This window comes from Zingiber officinale, chromosome 5B (genome assembly GCF_018446385.1).
Source record: "Zingiber officinale cultivar Zhangliang chromosome 5B, Zo_v1.1, whole genome shotgun sequence".
Classification (NCBI taxonomy): Eukaryota; Viridiplantae; Streptophyta; class Magnoliopsida; order Zingiberales; family Zingiberaceae; genus Zingiber; species Zingiber officinale.
The window spans coordinates 10,779,437-10,793,822 of record NC_055995.1 but is presented as its reverse complement, the minus strand read 5'-3'; the positions used below and the strand labels follow the sequence as shown (position 1 = coordinate 10,793,822).

The following is a 14,386-nucleotide window of genomic DNA, read 5'->3' as shown; positions in this document are numbered from 1 at the left end:
TTTTTTTTATAGTAGAAAAATATGTAAGATTTTTTATTTTTAATATAGTACTGATGTGGCATTGATGAAACGTATAGTGGTTTTTTTTTTGTTTGTTATTCCAAAAAAATTGAACGTGCTTTTTGACTTTTGCCCCTAATTTTTTTATAAAAAATTCTTTCAACTAGGTATAAGAGGCAGATTGACAATACAATAAAATTACGGTGGTAAAACGCAAATTTCCCTACAGAAAATAATCTTTTTGTTTTTCTTTTTTGAGAAATTCTCTGGTGATCGGGGCAGGGTTTCATCGTATCGTGCGCATCGCTCCCCACCCCCGTCGTCTCCTTCCTTCTACCTTCCGCGTTCGGTCTCTTCCTCTTTCTTTCTTTCTTTCCGTTGATTCAGACGGATCTCTGCCGCTCGATCCCTCCCGTTCTCAGGAGCGGAAGGCCTTCTCGGTCCCAACTGTATGTAAAGGTAGATCTATCGCATGCCATTTTCCAAATCATAATTTTGTCATATTCTCGATCTCTTTGAAGGTCCAATATCTGATCGAAATCTGGCGATGGAAGGGAACAAAGATGAGGCTCTCAAGTGCCTCCGGATCGGGAAGGATGCCTTGGAGGCAGGAGATCGAGCTCGTGCCCTCAAATTCCTTTCCAAAGCTCGCCGCCTTGACCCCACGCTGCCAATTGAGGGACTTCTGTCGGCCGCCGAAGCACCCGATGGTGGCAAGTCTGGAGGTCCCGATGATTCTGCTGCATCGTCGAACGCCGCCCCCCAGCCTGACGGACCCTCCGGTGGTGCTTCATTTCGTGCTCGTGCGACGGCTGCTTCTTCTAAAGCTAACTCCGATGGGTCTGGTTCGTCCCGAGAGTATACAGAGGAGCAAATTACGATTATCCGGCAGGTCAAAATGAAAAAGGATTACTATCAGATACTGGGGCTTGAAAGGGGTTGCACGGTGGAAGACGTTAAGAAAGCCTACCGGAAGCTGTCGCTGAAGGTCCATCCCGACAAAAATCAGGCGCCTGGTGCGGAAGAAGCCTTCAAGGCAGTCTCTAGGGCCTTCCAGTGCCTTAGCAACGAAGAGAGTAGGAAAAGGTATGATGTGTCTGGTTCAGATGAGCCTGCATTAGCACGGCCTGCTGCACAGCGTAGGAGTCATGGGTTTAATGGTTTCTACGAAGATGACTTCGATGCTGATGAGATCTTTAGGAATTTCTTCTACGGGGGAGGGCCTCCGGTTGCCACTCCTTTTGGCACTTTCCAATTTAGGACTGGTGGTATGGGTAGGCCTAGCGCTCATGAGGTGCACGGTTCTATAAATCCTAACCTTCGGATGTTAGTACAAATTTTGCCTATCCTTCTTTTACTCCTGCTGAACTTTCTTCCATCAAATGAGCCCATTTACACACTTAACCGAAGTTATCCTTATGAGCATAAGCTCGAGACATCTAAGGGGGTGAAGTACTTTGTCAAATCTGTGAATTTTGAAGAAGAATATCCTTACCAGAGTCAAAAACGTACCGTTTTGGAACAACAGGTAGAGAGAGACTATGTGGGGGTTATTTCACAGAACTGCCGTGTTGAATTACAGAGACGGCAATGGGGCCTGTCCTACCAGACTCCACATTGCGACATGCTTCAGAAGTTTCAGACGACAGCTTGATGCCATTAACTCAAGGTTGTTGCACTATTAGCTTTGCAATTTTTGCAACAATAGTTCATTTAACTTTGCAACATTAGATTTTGCATTTGTTAGATTATCTACTCTAATTTCTTGAGTAATATATATTTTTTTCTTTTTGTTGGTCAGTCTAATTTTAGGTATCTACATATGTGAATCCTAGTTAGAGAGTAAGGAAACAACACACAAAAAGTTAATATAGTAGAGATACAAATGCTAAGTTGAATGTTGAAGATAATACTGTGATATGAGACCACATATATATGTTTATAGGATATTAGATTAATAAGGTTATTGGTCTTAGGGTTTAATCTCACATTGATACTTTAGGTTTATGTCTTATTTAATATATTCCTAATCTAGTCTTAACCAATAACCATGCAGTATTCTCTTTTCCCAAATTTTACTTGGTATTGTTGTCTCCTTTATAGGATTAGGTTTTGAAAGAGTTATTTGAGCCTCTCTCTCCTCCCTTTCTGTCATTTGCGTGCCATACTTTGTTTCTTTCTCTCCTCCATTGTAATTGAAGTAAGCCGCCTTTCATCCAAGAGGCATACCACTATACGTTAGCACCAGCTATGCAACCAGCTTCTCCTTGCTTTCTCTGAAATCTGCTCCACAACCTGGCCATCATCAATGCCTCCATCTCCCCTCATCAACTAGTTTGGATGAATTTGAACTAGTAATCTTAGAATAATTACACTTCTAGAAAACTGGCAATTTTGGTTTGAATTTGGCAGCTATTAGGTTGTGATTACTTTTTAATATCTCTTAGGTTTTGTGTGATACTAGATCAATTTTCCTTAGGCTTTGTACTGATATTGTCATCTTGGTTTCTTGGAGAGACTGCTCTATGCATGCTGTTTTGGGTGATTCATTTTATGAGAAGGCTGCCTATCTCTAGAAAACTGGCAACCGTGGTTAAAATTTAGCATATTGCTACTATATTGTGGTTAATTATACATTTCTTGGTTTTGTGTGATATTAAATCAAGTTGCCTTGGCCTTTGTGTTGATAATGCCATCATGGTTTAGTGGTGAGACTGCTGATTAACTGTGCGTGTTGGTTTTGATGTCTGAAGGTTTCATGAGATTACCGTTGATTGATTGCATGTGGATTTGTGTTTATGAACTTTAACCATCATTCTTATTTGATATTTTATATTTTGTCAAATTATGTGTTCATTATTTATTTTTTTGTCAATGTGTGTGTGTGTATATATATGATCCATGTTTAAGTGTTTATTGGTTTGAAAGGGGTTGATATTTGAGCTACATGGCATATTTGGTGTCCTGTTAAGTTGCTGATTAAGTTAAACATGCCATCTAAAAAATTCTGCTTTCTAACACAAGTTACCTTGTCCAAATTGAGTCATAACCAAAAACTAGTTATTTATTAATACATGTCGACTGTTGACCTGATAGATGTATCCTTTGGCAGAATATTCGTCACATCTTTTTTTTCATCACTCACAAAATCACTGAATTCTTTGTTCACATTTTTTATTCCACCGTTTCAGCTTTTGCTTCAGATCAATACCAAATAAGGAAGGCATTTGTCCTATATTTTGTTACATAATTCATCATGTATTGTGTTATTAATGGTGGATTCAGTAGGGCATAAGAAGCACAGCTCTCCATATTTTTTTCCATTTCCTTGCACATATTGGACATAATCGTTGTACTTCCTAGATCTACAGCTGATTTTTGAAGCATGGTTGTCAAAGTCAATATGAATCAAACATGGTCAAAGAACCTCCGCCTCTAGGGAGAACAGTTATTTACTTGGTACCTACCTTCGAAGAGGAAGAGAGCAATTCTAGGGGAAAAAAATCAAAATGACCAAATTACCATCAAGCGAGATTACAAAAGCCCACAACTAGATCTTGAAGGTCATTTTGATTCCCCATGCTCTCTATGCATGGTACTTCCCCATGCTCTCTATGAAGCTGGAAAGAGTGAGGTGTTCACTAGATGAAGCTTCCCTAGGGCCTATGTTGCTTTTGTGCCCACCTTAGAACTGCCCTTGAGGTCACAAAGGAAAGGGCCACGGCAAAGATTTACATCGAACAATATAGTAATGTGGGTGACCTCAGAGTCAGAGAGGGGGAAGAAGGCAGTGTAATGAAGGTTGGAGAGGGAGAGGCTAGGAATGACGATGGCGGTGAGAGGGTGAGCTGAGTGTAGAAAATACTATGTTAACAAGAGGGTACTTTTGGTCTTTTCACTTGTTCACTCTAAATTTCAGACAGAAACATTTCGGTATGTCTTTTAATCCATGTATTTTGCCCTACTTCGTCCCCGCTTTTGTCAATTGGACTCAACGAATGGTGTGCTGAAGTGCCTCCATGACGTGGAAGTGAACCAACCATACATCTCTGTCATGCTTGCTATATAACCTACAAAATTTAACATTTTTTTACACTTTTCACTATTGTATGGTATCTTGCTTTATTATTTGTCTGCAATTGTTGTCGCAAGATTATGCTTCCATGGAATGTGGTAATAGTTCATCTTGGAAATTATTTAAGTTTTTTTCTGTCAAATTTTGTAATTTTTCCAGACTTTGACAATGACATGATCTTAGTATCTGTCTTGTAGATTTCCCATTTAATAGGTTCATCACCTTTTAACCATTTATATCAACATCTTAGCATATATTCCATCTCTCATGTCAGTTGTCAGGGCCAAAACATTTAAGACGAGAATAAGATGGGTGTTTGTGTTGTACTAGAACAGAGGGATTAAATAGTGTCTTCATTTTCAAGCAATTAGATCTTGTCAAAAGAGATGGTAAAATGAGAAAATTAGTTATGATGCTATCAACATAATCAAAGACATTATATTACTTTAACAGTAACAATCTGGATACATGGTGCCAATCTAAGACGTTAAAGATTACTTGATAGAATTAAAAGATACATGCACATGTGACATTATTTCTAAATGTATATACTTGTGCTAATCTCAATGACCTTAAGATCCATATAACCATTTCCCTTAGAAAAATGGGATTCTTGTACATCTTTCCACCATAAATCAATACCTAGGGAATTGCAATTTTGTTTTCTTCCTTCAGTGCAAACTTGAATTTGCTCTTAAGTGTATGCATTAATTTTTTATAAAATGTTAATGGTGAATTCAAGAATAAGCCATATAATGTGCATAAGCATGGGCCTTTAGTTTCAATAAAATAAATGTTTACCTGTAATGATAATTTTGACTGACATTATTGTTTAAGTTTTCTATTTTATTTCAAGCTAAGAGAAATTTGCTAATGCTCCTTCCTGTTTTATCTCTAAAGGGGCTCACTTGGTCATTCGACCAACTTTTGTTGTCTTTTATATGCTAGTCATGGATTGTTTCTATTTTTAAAATTCCGTGTGGCCTACTCCAGTCTAAACCAAATTATTGGGTTTGAAGAATTTTTGTTTATCCACGCAGCTATGAACTACCATGGACATCATTTAGCAATTAACAACAGTGTTGTGATCTAATGTTACATTTTTTTTTTCTGTTTCATCGTCTCATTTCGCAATATAAAAAATACTCCTAGTTCATGATCCAAATGCATGCCACTTCATGTGCAAATTTTAAGAACTTGGTGTTTATGTTTACCACACCAGCTTTTTTATTTGTGTTCAGTATGACTTTGTTGAGTTCTTTTTTCCCCAGCATAAAACCCGTATGGCATCCAAAATTTCAATAAAAATTTGTACTATCTTACTCCTGTCTGATGTGGTATTGTCAATTTTTTTGTTCACTTACTCATTTTTAAAATATTCTTTAAGATTATATCTTTCTGTTTATTAGGCAAAGCCTGACATCTGAATGCTATTTTAAACCATAGTTTTTTAATGTGTGGAAAGGATGTTTTGTTTAATGGTGTTGTTTGGTCGACTCTGCTCAAAAGATGGCGGTCCCTTTTTGTCAGTACCATGGCTGTAAGTTTTACCAATGTCTTGGTTGAATTTTTGAGTTTAGTGTTTCAATCTAGTCTGTGAAATTTGGGTCAATCTGAAATGCTGGCCATAAACCAATGTGCTCTGCACTCAACTGATCCAATTCCAGATCTGGTTATTATTATTATTATCTTTTTAAATCCAATGTTTCTGGAGTTGAATGTTCAAAATGAGTGTTAGTTCCAGGCATTAGTCAGTTGAATCCACCTGCAGCTGCAAGCATCCTTTTCAAGATACTGCTAGCACTTTCGTTCAGATTACTTGTGCTCGTATTCCATCTTGTTATTGCTTTAATCGTTTGTGATAACCGATTTTTCTCTTGCAGGTTTATGGCGGTTTGATATCAAAGTTCCTAAATTCTTTTGTGGTATATTGAACGGATAAGGGTACTCCTGAGGCTACGACATTTCGATAAGACTCCTATCCCCTTGTTCTGATTTTGAAGCCTGCAGTTTAAATCCGGAGGGAACTGTTGTCGGTTGGGATATCATTTTAATTAGATGTATCTTTAAGACCTACGACTATTGATCTTCAGAGTTTATTGTATAGAAATCTTCAAAGTCAGTATGATGGAATCAACCAATCTGTTTGCTCGACATAATAATGTATTGAGATTTCTTCCAATCCTGAATCTTACTTAAATAAACCTGCTGCATTGTTTTTAAAACCATATCAGGGGCACTTGGGCTTCGTGTGCCAGCCAATTTTCTTAATTTGCCTCTTCTGCAATTGGTGCATTTTTAATTCTATTTGGTAATTTAAATTTCACCCATCTTCTTTTGAGAAAAATATTGCAAGTGATGAAAAATAATATTTTCGTCGTTGAGCAATTTAAATTATTTTTATTTCACAACAGATGAAATTATCAGATCTTCTGTCCAAAATTTTCGTGTCCTTACGTTTCTTCATCGATCAGATGGGTTAGATCGTATTTCAAGGATATAGTGCATATTATAAGGATGTTATGATTATCCGATCAACATGTAAATCCTAGAACAGGGATGTGATTTGCTCTCACATCTCTCTGAAGAGGGGCTATGAGAAAACAATAGACAAAACTCACAAATATTTAAGTTTAAATAAGTATTAGAACTAAGTTTAAATAAGCATTAGAACTGCGGTAATATAATTAACTAAAAGAAAAATGATATAGGGAAGGAATAAATTTTAAAGAAAAATTTAAATATAGACATATAAAATAATGGAGTCTATAAAAAATGAAATGATGGACTATGAATTTATATATCTATCCTTGAAAATTTTTCAACATATCATTGCTCTAACTAAAAACTACAAGTCAATCGTTGACTCGTTAACGAAATTAATTTTCTTCACATTTAAATTCAGCTAATAATATGTACAAAACAGAAATTATCAAGCAGTTTTTCTAACGGTAAAGTGGAGAAAAATCTCCAATTCCATTCTTAATTTTGCATGCAATCCCTCTATCCAAAAAACTTTATTTCCATTCCCTACATATAAAATTTCCTTTGCTTCAACTCTCCTCGTGTAAATATTATGACCTAATTACCCTCAGATTTTTTAGGTATAAAAAGTCCAAGAATGAGTATAATTCTTCTTAAAGTCAGCATTTTATACTAAAATCGAGTATATTTTCTATCAAAATTATCTCTCATATTTTTTAGGTATAAAAAAAATCTAAAAACGAGTATAATTCCTGTTAAATTCAGTATTTTACATTAAAATCAAGTATATTTTCTATTAAATTGAGCATGATTTTTTCCCTGTTTAATATAATTTCTCATAAATTCAGTACCATTTAAACAAAATTTAGTATATTTTCATCCAATTGAGTACCATTTAAAGAAAATTATGTACATTTTCTATCAAAATTAACTCTCATATTTTTTTAAGTACAAATAGTCTAAAAACAAGTATAATTCCTATTAAATTCAGTATTTTAAAGTACAATCGAGTATATTTTCTATTAAATTGAGCATAACTTTTTTCTTAATATAATTCCTCCTAAATTCAACACTATTTATTATTTAAAGAAAATCTAGTATATTTTCATTCAATTGAGTACCATTTAAAGAAAATCATGTATATTTTCCATCCAATTAAGATGAAAAAGAATAATACTCAATTTGATAAAAAATATACTAGATTCTAAATTTAATGTACTGAATTTAAGATGAATTATATTAATTTTTAAATTTTTTATATCTAAAAATATAATGAATAATTGGATAAATATAGTGGAGAGTGACAGTAAAAAAATTTGAAAAGTAAGGACTACCTGTAAAATTATATTTGCCTGCATGCAAATTTTGCCGTTTTCTAACGCTTCCGACAGAGGTTGAACAAAATCATTCCTACCAACAACAGTGCTCGCTTGGCTTCTCCGTCCCGTTAAGCGCGCTCCGTCCCCCTAAATCCACTCCACCGCCTGCTGTACCCTTTTCTATATACCGTCGTTTCCAGAACTTTCTGATGAAGAATTCCAACAGAAGCGGAGCCACAGCCGGAGATCCGGTGGAGAAGGGGGCGCCTCTGAGCCAGAAGGCCGTTAAAGTCGTCGCTAACGTCTGCTTCGGCTCCTTCGTCCTTGCCGTCCTCGTCTTCACCATCGTCGCCATCACCTACCAGCCCCCTGATCCTTGGCTCGATTCGCCTAAAGCCCTCATCGCCAAGTCTCTCGACGCCGTCCTCCCCAACGCCACCTTCCGCACCGACGACTCCGTCATCCGCACTGGCGAGGACCTCGCCGTTGACAACTCCTCCTCCGACATCGCCACCACCCCACCTCCATCCACAGGGATCTCCACCTCCGGATGCGACTCCGATTCCCCTCTCAATTGCTCCGACCCCCGCGCTCTCGACGCGATCCGCCGCTTCAACGCTCGGATCTTTGGCCGGTCCATCGTGTTCCTCAGCTACGACACGCCCGTCACCGGATCCAACCCTGGAGAATGCGACGCCGCCTGGCGATTCCGCAACCGCCACGAGAAGTCTTGGCGGCGCTACAGGGATTATCGCCGTTTCCATCTCGCCTCCGCCGAGAACTGCAGTTACGAGGTCGATTCCGCGGGCAAGTTCCGCTCCGGCGTCAACGCTGCCCCCAAGTCCTCTCCGCGGCGCTGGTCCCCGTCGTCGCGTGCCCCTCCTGCGCAGATCCCTGATGCTGATATCAATGACACGATCCCAGAGCTCGGATCGGATTTCCAGAGAAGAAGATACATCTACTACACTCGTGGCGGGGATTACTGCAAGGGAATGAATCAGTATCTTTGGAGTTTTCTCTGCGCCCTCGGAGAAGCCCAGTATTTGAACCGGACGTTCGTGATGGATCTAAACATCTGCCTGGCTGCCACTTACAATCCCAGTGGCCGTGATGATGAGGGCAAGGATTTCAGGTACTATTTCGATTTCGAGCATCTTAAGGAGTCTATATCGTTGGCGGAGGAGACTAAGTTCTTGAGAGACTGGCGCCGATGGGAGCGTGCTTCCAGCAAGATCACCCTCCGCAAGGTGCCAACATATAAGGTCACTCCGATGCAGCTCAAGGAGGACAGGAGCACCATCATCTGGAGGCAGTTCGATGGGCCAGAGCCTGAAAATTACTGGTACCGCGTGTGCGAGGGCCGGTCAGCTAAATTCATTCAGAGGCCATGGCAAGCCATTTGGAAATCCAAGCGGCTGATGAACATAGTGTCCGAGATTGCAGGGAAGATGGATTGGGACTATGATGCGGTACATGTGGTCCGGGGAGACAAGGTGATGAACAAGGAGCTGTGGCCCAATCTGGATGCAGACACATCTCCAGAAGCATTAGTGAAGAAGTTAACTAAGGTGATCGGGAAACAGAAGAATCTATACATTGCCACTAATGAGCCATTCTACAATTATTTTGATAAACTTAGATCTCACTACAAGGTGCATTTGCTTGACGATTATAAGGAGATGTGGGGCAACACAAGCGAGTGGTACAATGAGACCATGGCGCTACATAATGGGCTCCCGGTGGAGTTTGATGGGTATATGAGGGTGGCAGTGGACACGGAGGTGCTTTATAGAGCAAAGAATCGTGTGGAGACATTCAATAATCTAACCATGGATTGTAAGGATGGTATCAATACATGCTAAGCATTGACATGAAAAAAGAATGGGAGGCTGAGAAGAATGTGGATATGCTTCTTTTTGTCTAGATCCTTGTCCAGGTACTTATTCTATCAATTTTGAATTACAATATTGAGCAATTTTAATCGAATCTATTTTATGCTCATTAAACATTGAATTACAATATCGAGCAGTTTTAATTTGTATGTTTGCTATTTGTTTCTTTTCTACAGTTTTGATTTATAGCAATTTGTTCATTTTCCCTTTCTTTCTCCTATTGTCACAAGACATCTCTTTGTTAGTGTAAAATTTTCAGTTATTGGCTTATTTCTGTGGGTTGGGCTAATATTCGTAAACCCTAGCAAACTCTCAAGATGTTGACACATATTTGGGCATGTTGAAGAAGTAACGTGATGGTACATGCACACAAGATACATTAAGAATTTATAGGGCTTAGATCCATTAGACCTACTAAATTACAGGTTGTTGAGGGTAACGATCTATCTTAACATTATGGGACAGATTTGTGTAGAGAAATAGATAACCATGTTGATTGTTAGATGGGTATGGTTATCAGATATGGTGACAGGTTTGGATTCAAGTAGCTAAAACTTTGTGAGTATCTTACATGTTGCCATCCTCATGTCCAAGTTTCTTTTTCCTATACTGATGTTTCATGTAAGATTCTTTACATGTAAAATGTTTTACTGATCTCTTCACAGTCGTTTGCAAAGAATTATCTTATTCCTACATGATTAGTTTTGCATATAAAATTTAGTTGAAAATTATAAGTTGGTGTTTAGTTGTTGATATATAATCACAGTAATATCTAAATCAATCTTGACTGAATATTTAAAATATTTTTATTTTTTTAGATATCTATATTCTAAAATAATGTTTATGTTTTGTAATGAAATATTTTTTAACATTATATATTTAATATTTTACATTTGTTCCCTAATATAGTTATACTTTAAACATTCTCTAATTTCATATTATATACATTTTATATTGAACCTAGCACAACTTAAGATGGGGTCCATACTTTGTACATTTTTTGGTATATATTTATGATTTATTTTCTTATATTTAGTTATTAAAGTTTTATATTTTTATTATATATTATTATTAGTTTTAATTTTTCATGCATTAATTTTTTAAACAATATATCGTTTGCTTACTCTGACTGAACCAAGCAAATCAAATTGGAAAAACAAATTCCTAAAGGGCCCAATAATTCAAATGTTAGTTAGAGGATCTGGATGAAGAATTGTGCTACTTGGAGAAACTGACTTCCTCCAAGTGTTAGTCATCTCCACTAATGTAAGTTTTTTGTTTTTGTTTAGTTTTGATTGAAAGCATTTTCCAGTGACTAAAGCCTTTTGAATCTAGCAATACTATAAATGTAAGAAACATCTTTCTTATAGAAACAATTGTCACATAAGATTGAAATCGAACCATTACACTTTCCTAGCTGAGTCTCATTACTATGTAGAAAAAATTTGACTGACAGTTTATAACTGTAAAGCATGCAGAAGACCTTGGTTTTTAGGGCATTTGAGATCATATTTGCTGGAAATATCTTATTGTCTCAGTCAAGACCAACTCTGCTTTGCTTCAACTAGTTTATACCTTAAACCAATTTGTCAAATCAATTCATGTAGAGTGATGGATGGGTGAAAGCTGTATGCAATGCCAAGTTCCAATATTAAGTTGAACGGATGGGCATCATCATGCAGTCTTGCTAGAAATAGAATATTCTTGGGCTTACCTTCATATTGCACAAAACTTATATCCATAGCAATATGTTTATACCCGGGAAAAAAAATCTTTAAAAAATGAATCCAAAAATTTCAGTTTGATTCAATTTGGGTTTTGGCTGGAGTTTATACTAAGTTTAATTACGAATTCACAGAAGTAAAAATATAAAATGTAATTCATAGGAAAACATACCATACAACTCTAGCAATAAAAATATAAAGATTGTATAAGAAATCAGTCATTATATGAGAATTTCAAGAACTATGTAATTGAATATAAGATCAGATGTCCACCTGAATTCTACTATACAAGGAACCTGTAATATATGAATTTTACAAGAAACGTGTAATTAAATGTAAGATCAGTCATCCACCTAAATTCTACTATATTATGAATTGCAGATTAGAAAACAAGTACCACAATATTTGTTATCACGCTTCAATTGTAAGCCATAATAATTTTTCTCAACTAGCAAGTTTCCTAAATTGATATCTATAGATCTGGACCATTCTAAACGACTATATATTTATTATATGATTATGTCCGAAAGTCGATGAGATGGAAAGCTGGGAATGTGGACGTTCCGCTGACCGCTTGTAGACTCCGCTCCGCCCTGTAAAATAGATGACGTCAGTGCTGAGCCAGGAAAGGGGTTCTCGGCGTTGGCCCTCCGACGCTCAAGTCAGTCATCGACGATGAAGTAGAAGGCGGAGCAACAAGAACGAAGACTGACAGTGTATCGCGCACCTCCGCCGATGCTTGGACCCCCTTTATATAGAGCTCTTGTAGCGTGCGTGCCCGCTTCCTAAAGTTTCCCTTGAAAAGACTTGTCAGTAAAGTATCCCTGACACAATACCTTAACAAGCTGAGTGAAGCTTCCGTCGTACGATCTTCTGGTTGACTATGCTGGTGTCAGCGATACTACCTCCTAAAAGGATGTCGATGGATAACACTACTAGGCCGAGCGGAATAGCCGCTCGGCCAGAGTTTCGCTGCGTCCGTACTACGTTCGCTCGGCCGTAACTCCGCTGCGACTGCATAATCCTGTTGTCTGGCCAAGCGGGGTAGCTGCTCGGCTAGGATACCGTATCCTCCTGGCGTCCAACACCTCCTTGAGCGTCGGCTGTTCGGCGCAACCCCCCGAGTCAAAGGTAGGGTCGGATCGGGAATCTTCTCCTCCCGGTCGGGACTTGATTGCCCGATCGACCAATACACTTATCGTTCATCCGACCATATGATACCCGAACGTTGACCGTCTTGAATTTGACCTCCATCGTGACAACTATCTTTCGCAGGATGGACCCTCTTTATCACCGCATCATTATAGATTCTGACCATTCTAAATGAAAGGGTTCCAAGGGACAGAGAAAGGATGCTACACATGTAAATGATGCTGACTAGATTTGTGTTGCCAATGGAGAAGAAGAGATAAGAAATGTGGGGTGAATGCAAACAATGATCTCGTGATATTCTGGAACATAAAACAGATGTTGGAAGGATGTTAGAGGTGGTGGTGGAAGGAACAGGAATGGCGGAGATAGGGGAAGACGACAAAGACAAGAGTGGATGACAAAGACAAATCAAGATATTCGAAAGTTAGAAAAGAAAAAATGATAATTAACTATGTGAAACATAATTTAGTTAATTTGGTATATGTGATAAAAATTTAGGTAATAATGATTTGGGTCTGTTTCAGGTTTTATATTAAAATCTAAAAACTTGACGCAAACTCGCAATATAAAAATTTTGAATACTCAATACCTGATCGAAAACATAAAAACCTACATTTTTTTGGGTGATTTAGATTTTTAGTTTGGGTTGAATATATCAATTTTTTGTCCACCTCTATTAACAATATGGGTGCAATAGTGCTGTGACTTTAAGTTGTCTGCTTTTGGTTTATACACTATGGAAATTAGGACTCTCTCAAATCATTTCCTTTTAGTTGGGTTTTGTGGGTGCATGTCTTGGAAATTGATTATATTGTGCAAGTTCTTAGCATGTGCTTTGAAGTTTCGTATGTTGCCTTCGAGTACTTTTTATGATACGCTGTGTTCTTAGCATGCGATTTGAAGTTTAGTATGTTGGCTTGAGAGTTCTTTTTATGATACGTTATTTACTTTTTATGAAGTTTCGTAGAATGCATCATGAAGTTTGACAATCTGATACTCCTTGATCTTTCACTGTTCTCAACTTCAGATAATTCCAACTCAACGTAAAGGGTCCTCCGGTGTCTCCTGGAAGTGATCACGGGGAAGCCTAATTTTGTCATTCACGCAGCCGAAGTAGTTAATTTGTGTGAGTTGCATAATTAATTCGGCCGAAGTTGTGTTTCTGGCTGACTGCACGTAATAATGCTCCTATTACGCACGCACAATCTTCTTTTCCACATGGCACCCTATTAATTGTAGTCATGGAGTCGCAGCCGAGGACAGATCCTCTAGTCCGTAATTTGTGGATTAGGAAATGGTCCACTATTGTAGACCCTTGATTTGGATGAATCCTATCAATTTAAAGGTGAGTTCTATCCAAATCAATGATCCTTATACAGTGGACCATCCTCTGGTCTATAAATTGCGGACCAGAGGATCCCTACTGGTCACAGCCAACTTGCACTTCTCTTTTATCATTTTTTTAGTTGGTACCAATATTATCAAAATCGTGAATGAACTAGGAAACTCATCTAAAATGTGAGTTTATTTATGAAAATCGAGTGAAATCGTGTATTAAAGGAAAATCGAACTAAAATTGTAAAATCGGATTAAAATCATAAATTACATTTAAACTTGTTAAAACATATTTTTAAATAATTTTATCGATTTTATATCGTTAATAAAAAGAAATTATTTTAGATAAAATAATATGGATGATTTTAAATTTGTATTTATCTATAAATGATTTGCACTTAAGAT

At 37.5% G+C, this 14,386-nt stretch overlaps 2 protein-coding genes across 3 annotated transcripts; both read left to right on the top strand.

Moving 5' to 3' along the window:
• Positions 1 to 270: 270 nt before the first annotated feature.
• Positions 271 to 6,257, top strand: LOC121984111 (chaperone protein dnaJ 49-like). 2 transcript variants are annotated; one of them, XM_042536899.1, is made up of 3 exons: positions 271 to 449; positions 522 to 1,669; positions 5,959 to 6,257. In XM_042536899.1, the coding sequence occupies exon 2, from the start codon at positions 548 to 550 to the stop codon at positions 1,652 to 1,654; it is 1,107 nt and encodes a 368-aa protein (XP_042392833.1). In that variant the 5' UTR covers positions 271 to 449; positions 522 to 547; the 3' UTR covers positions 1,655 to 1,669; positions 5,959 to 6,257. The 2 variants fall into 2 exon arrangements, with proteins under 2 accessions (XP_042392833.1, XP_042392834.1); XM_042536900.1 differs by having other exon boundaries at positions 271 to 459.
• Positions 6,258 to 7,942: 1,685 nt separating this feature from the next.
• Positions 7,943 to 14,177, top strand: LOC121984110. Its single transcript, XM_042536898.1, has 2 exons — positions 7,943 to 9,814; positions 13,674 to 14,177. The coding sequence occupies exon 1, from the start codon at positions 8,088 to 8,090 to the stop codon at positions 9,738 to 9,740; it is 1,653 nt and encodes a 550-aa protein (XP_042392832.1). The 5' UTR covers positions 7,943 to 8,087; the 3' UTR covers positions 9,741 to 9,814; positions 13,674 to 14,177.
• The last annotated feature ends 209 nt before the right edge of the window (positions 14,178 to 14,386 follow it).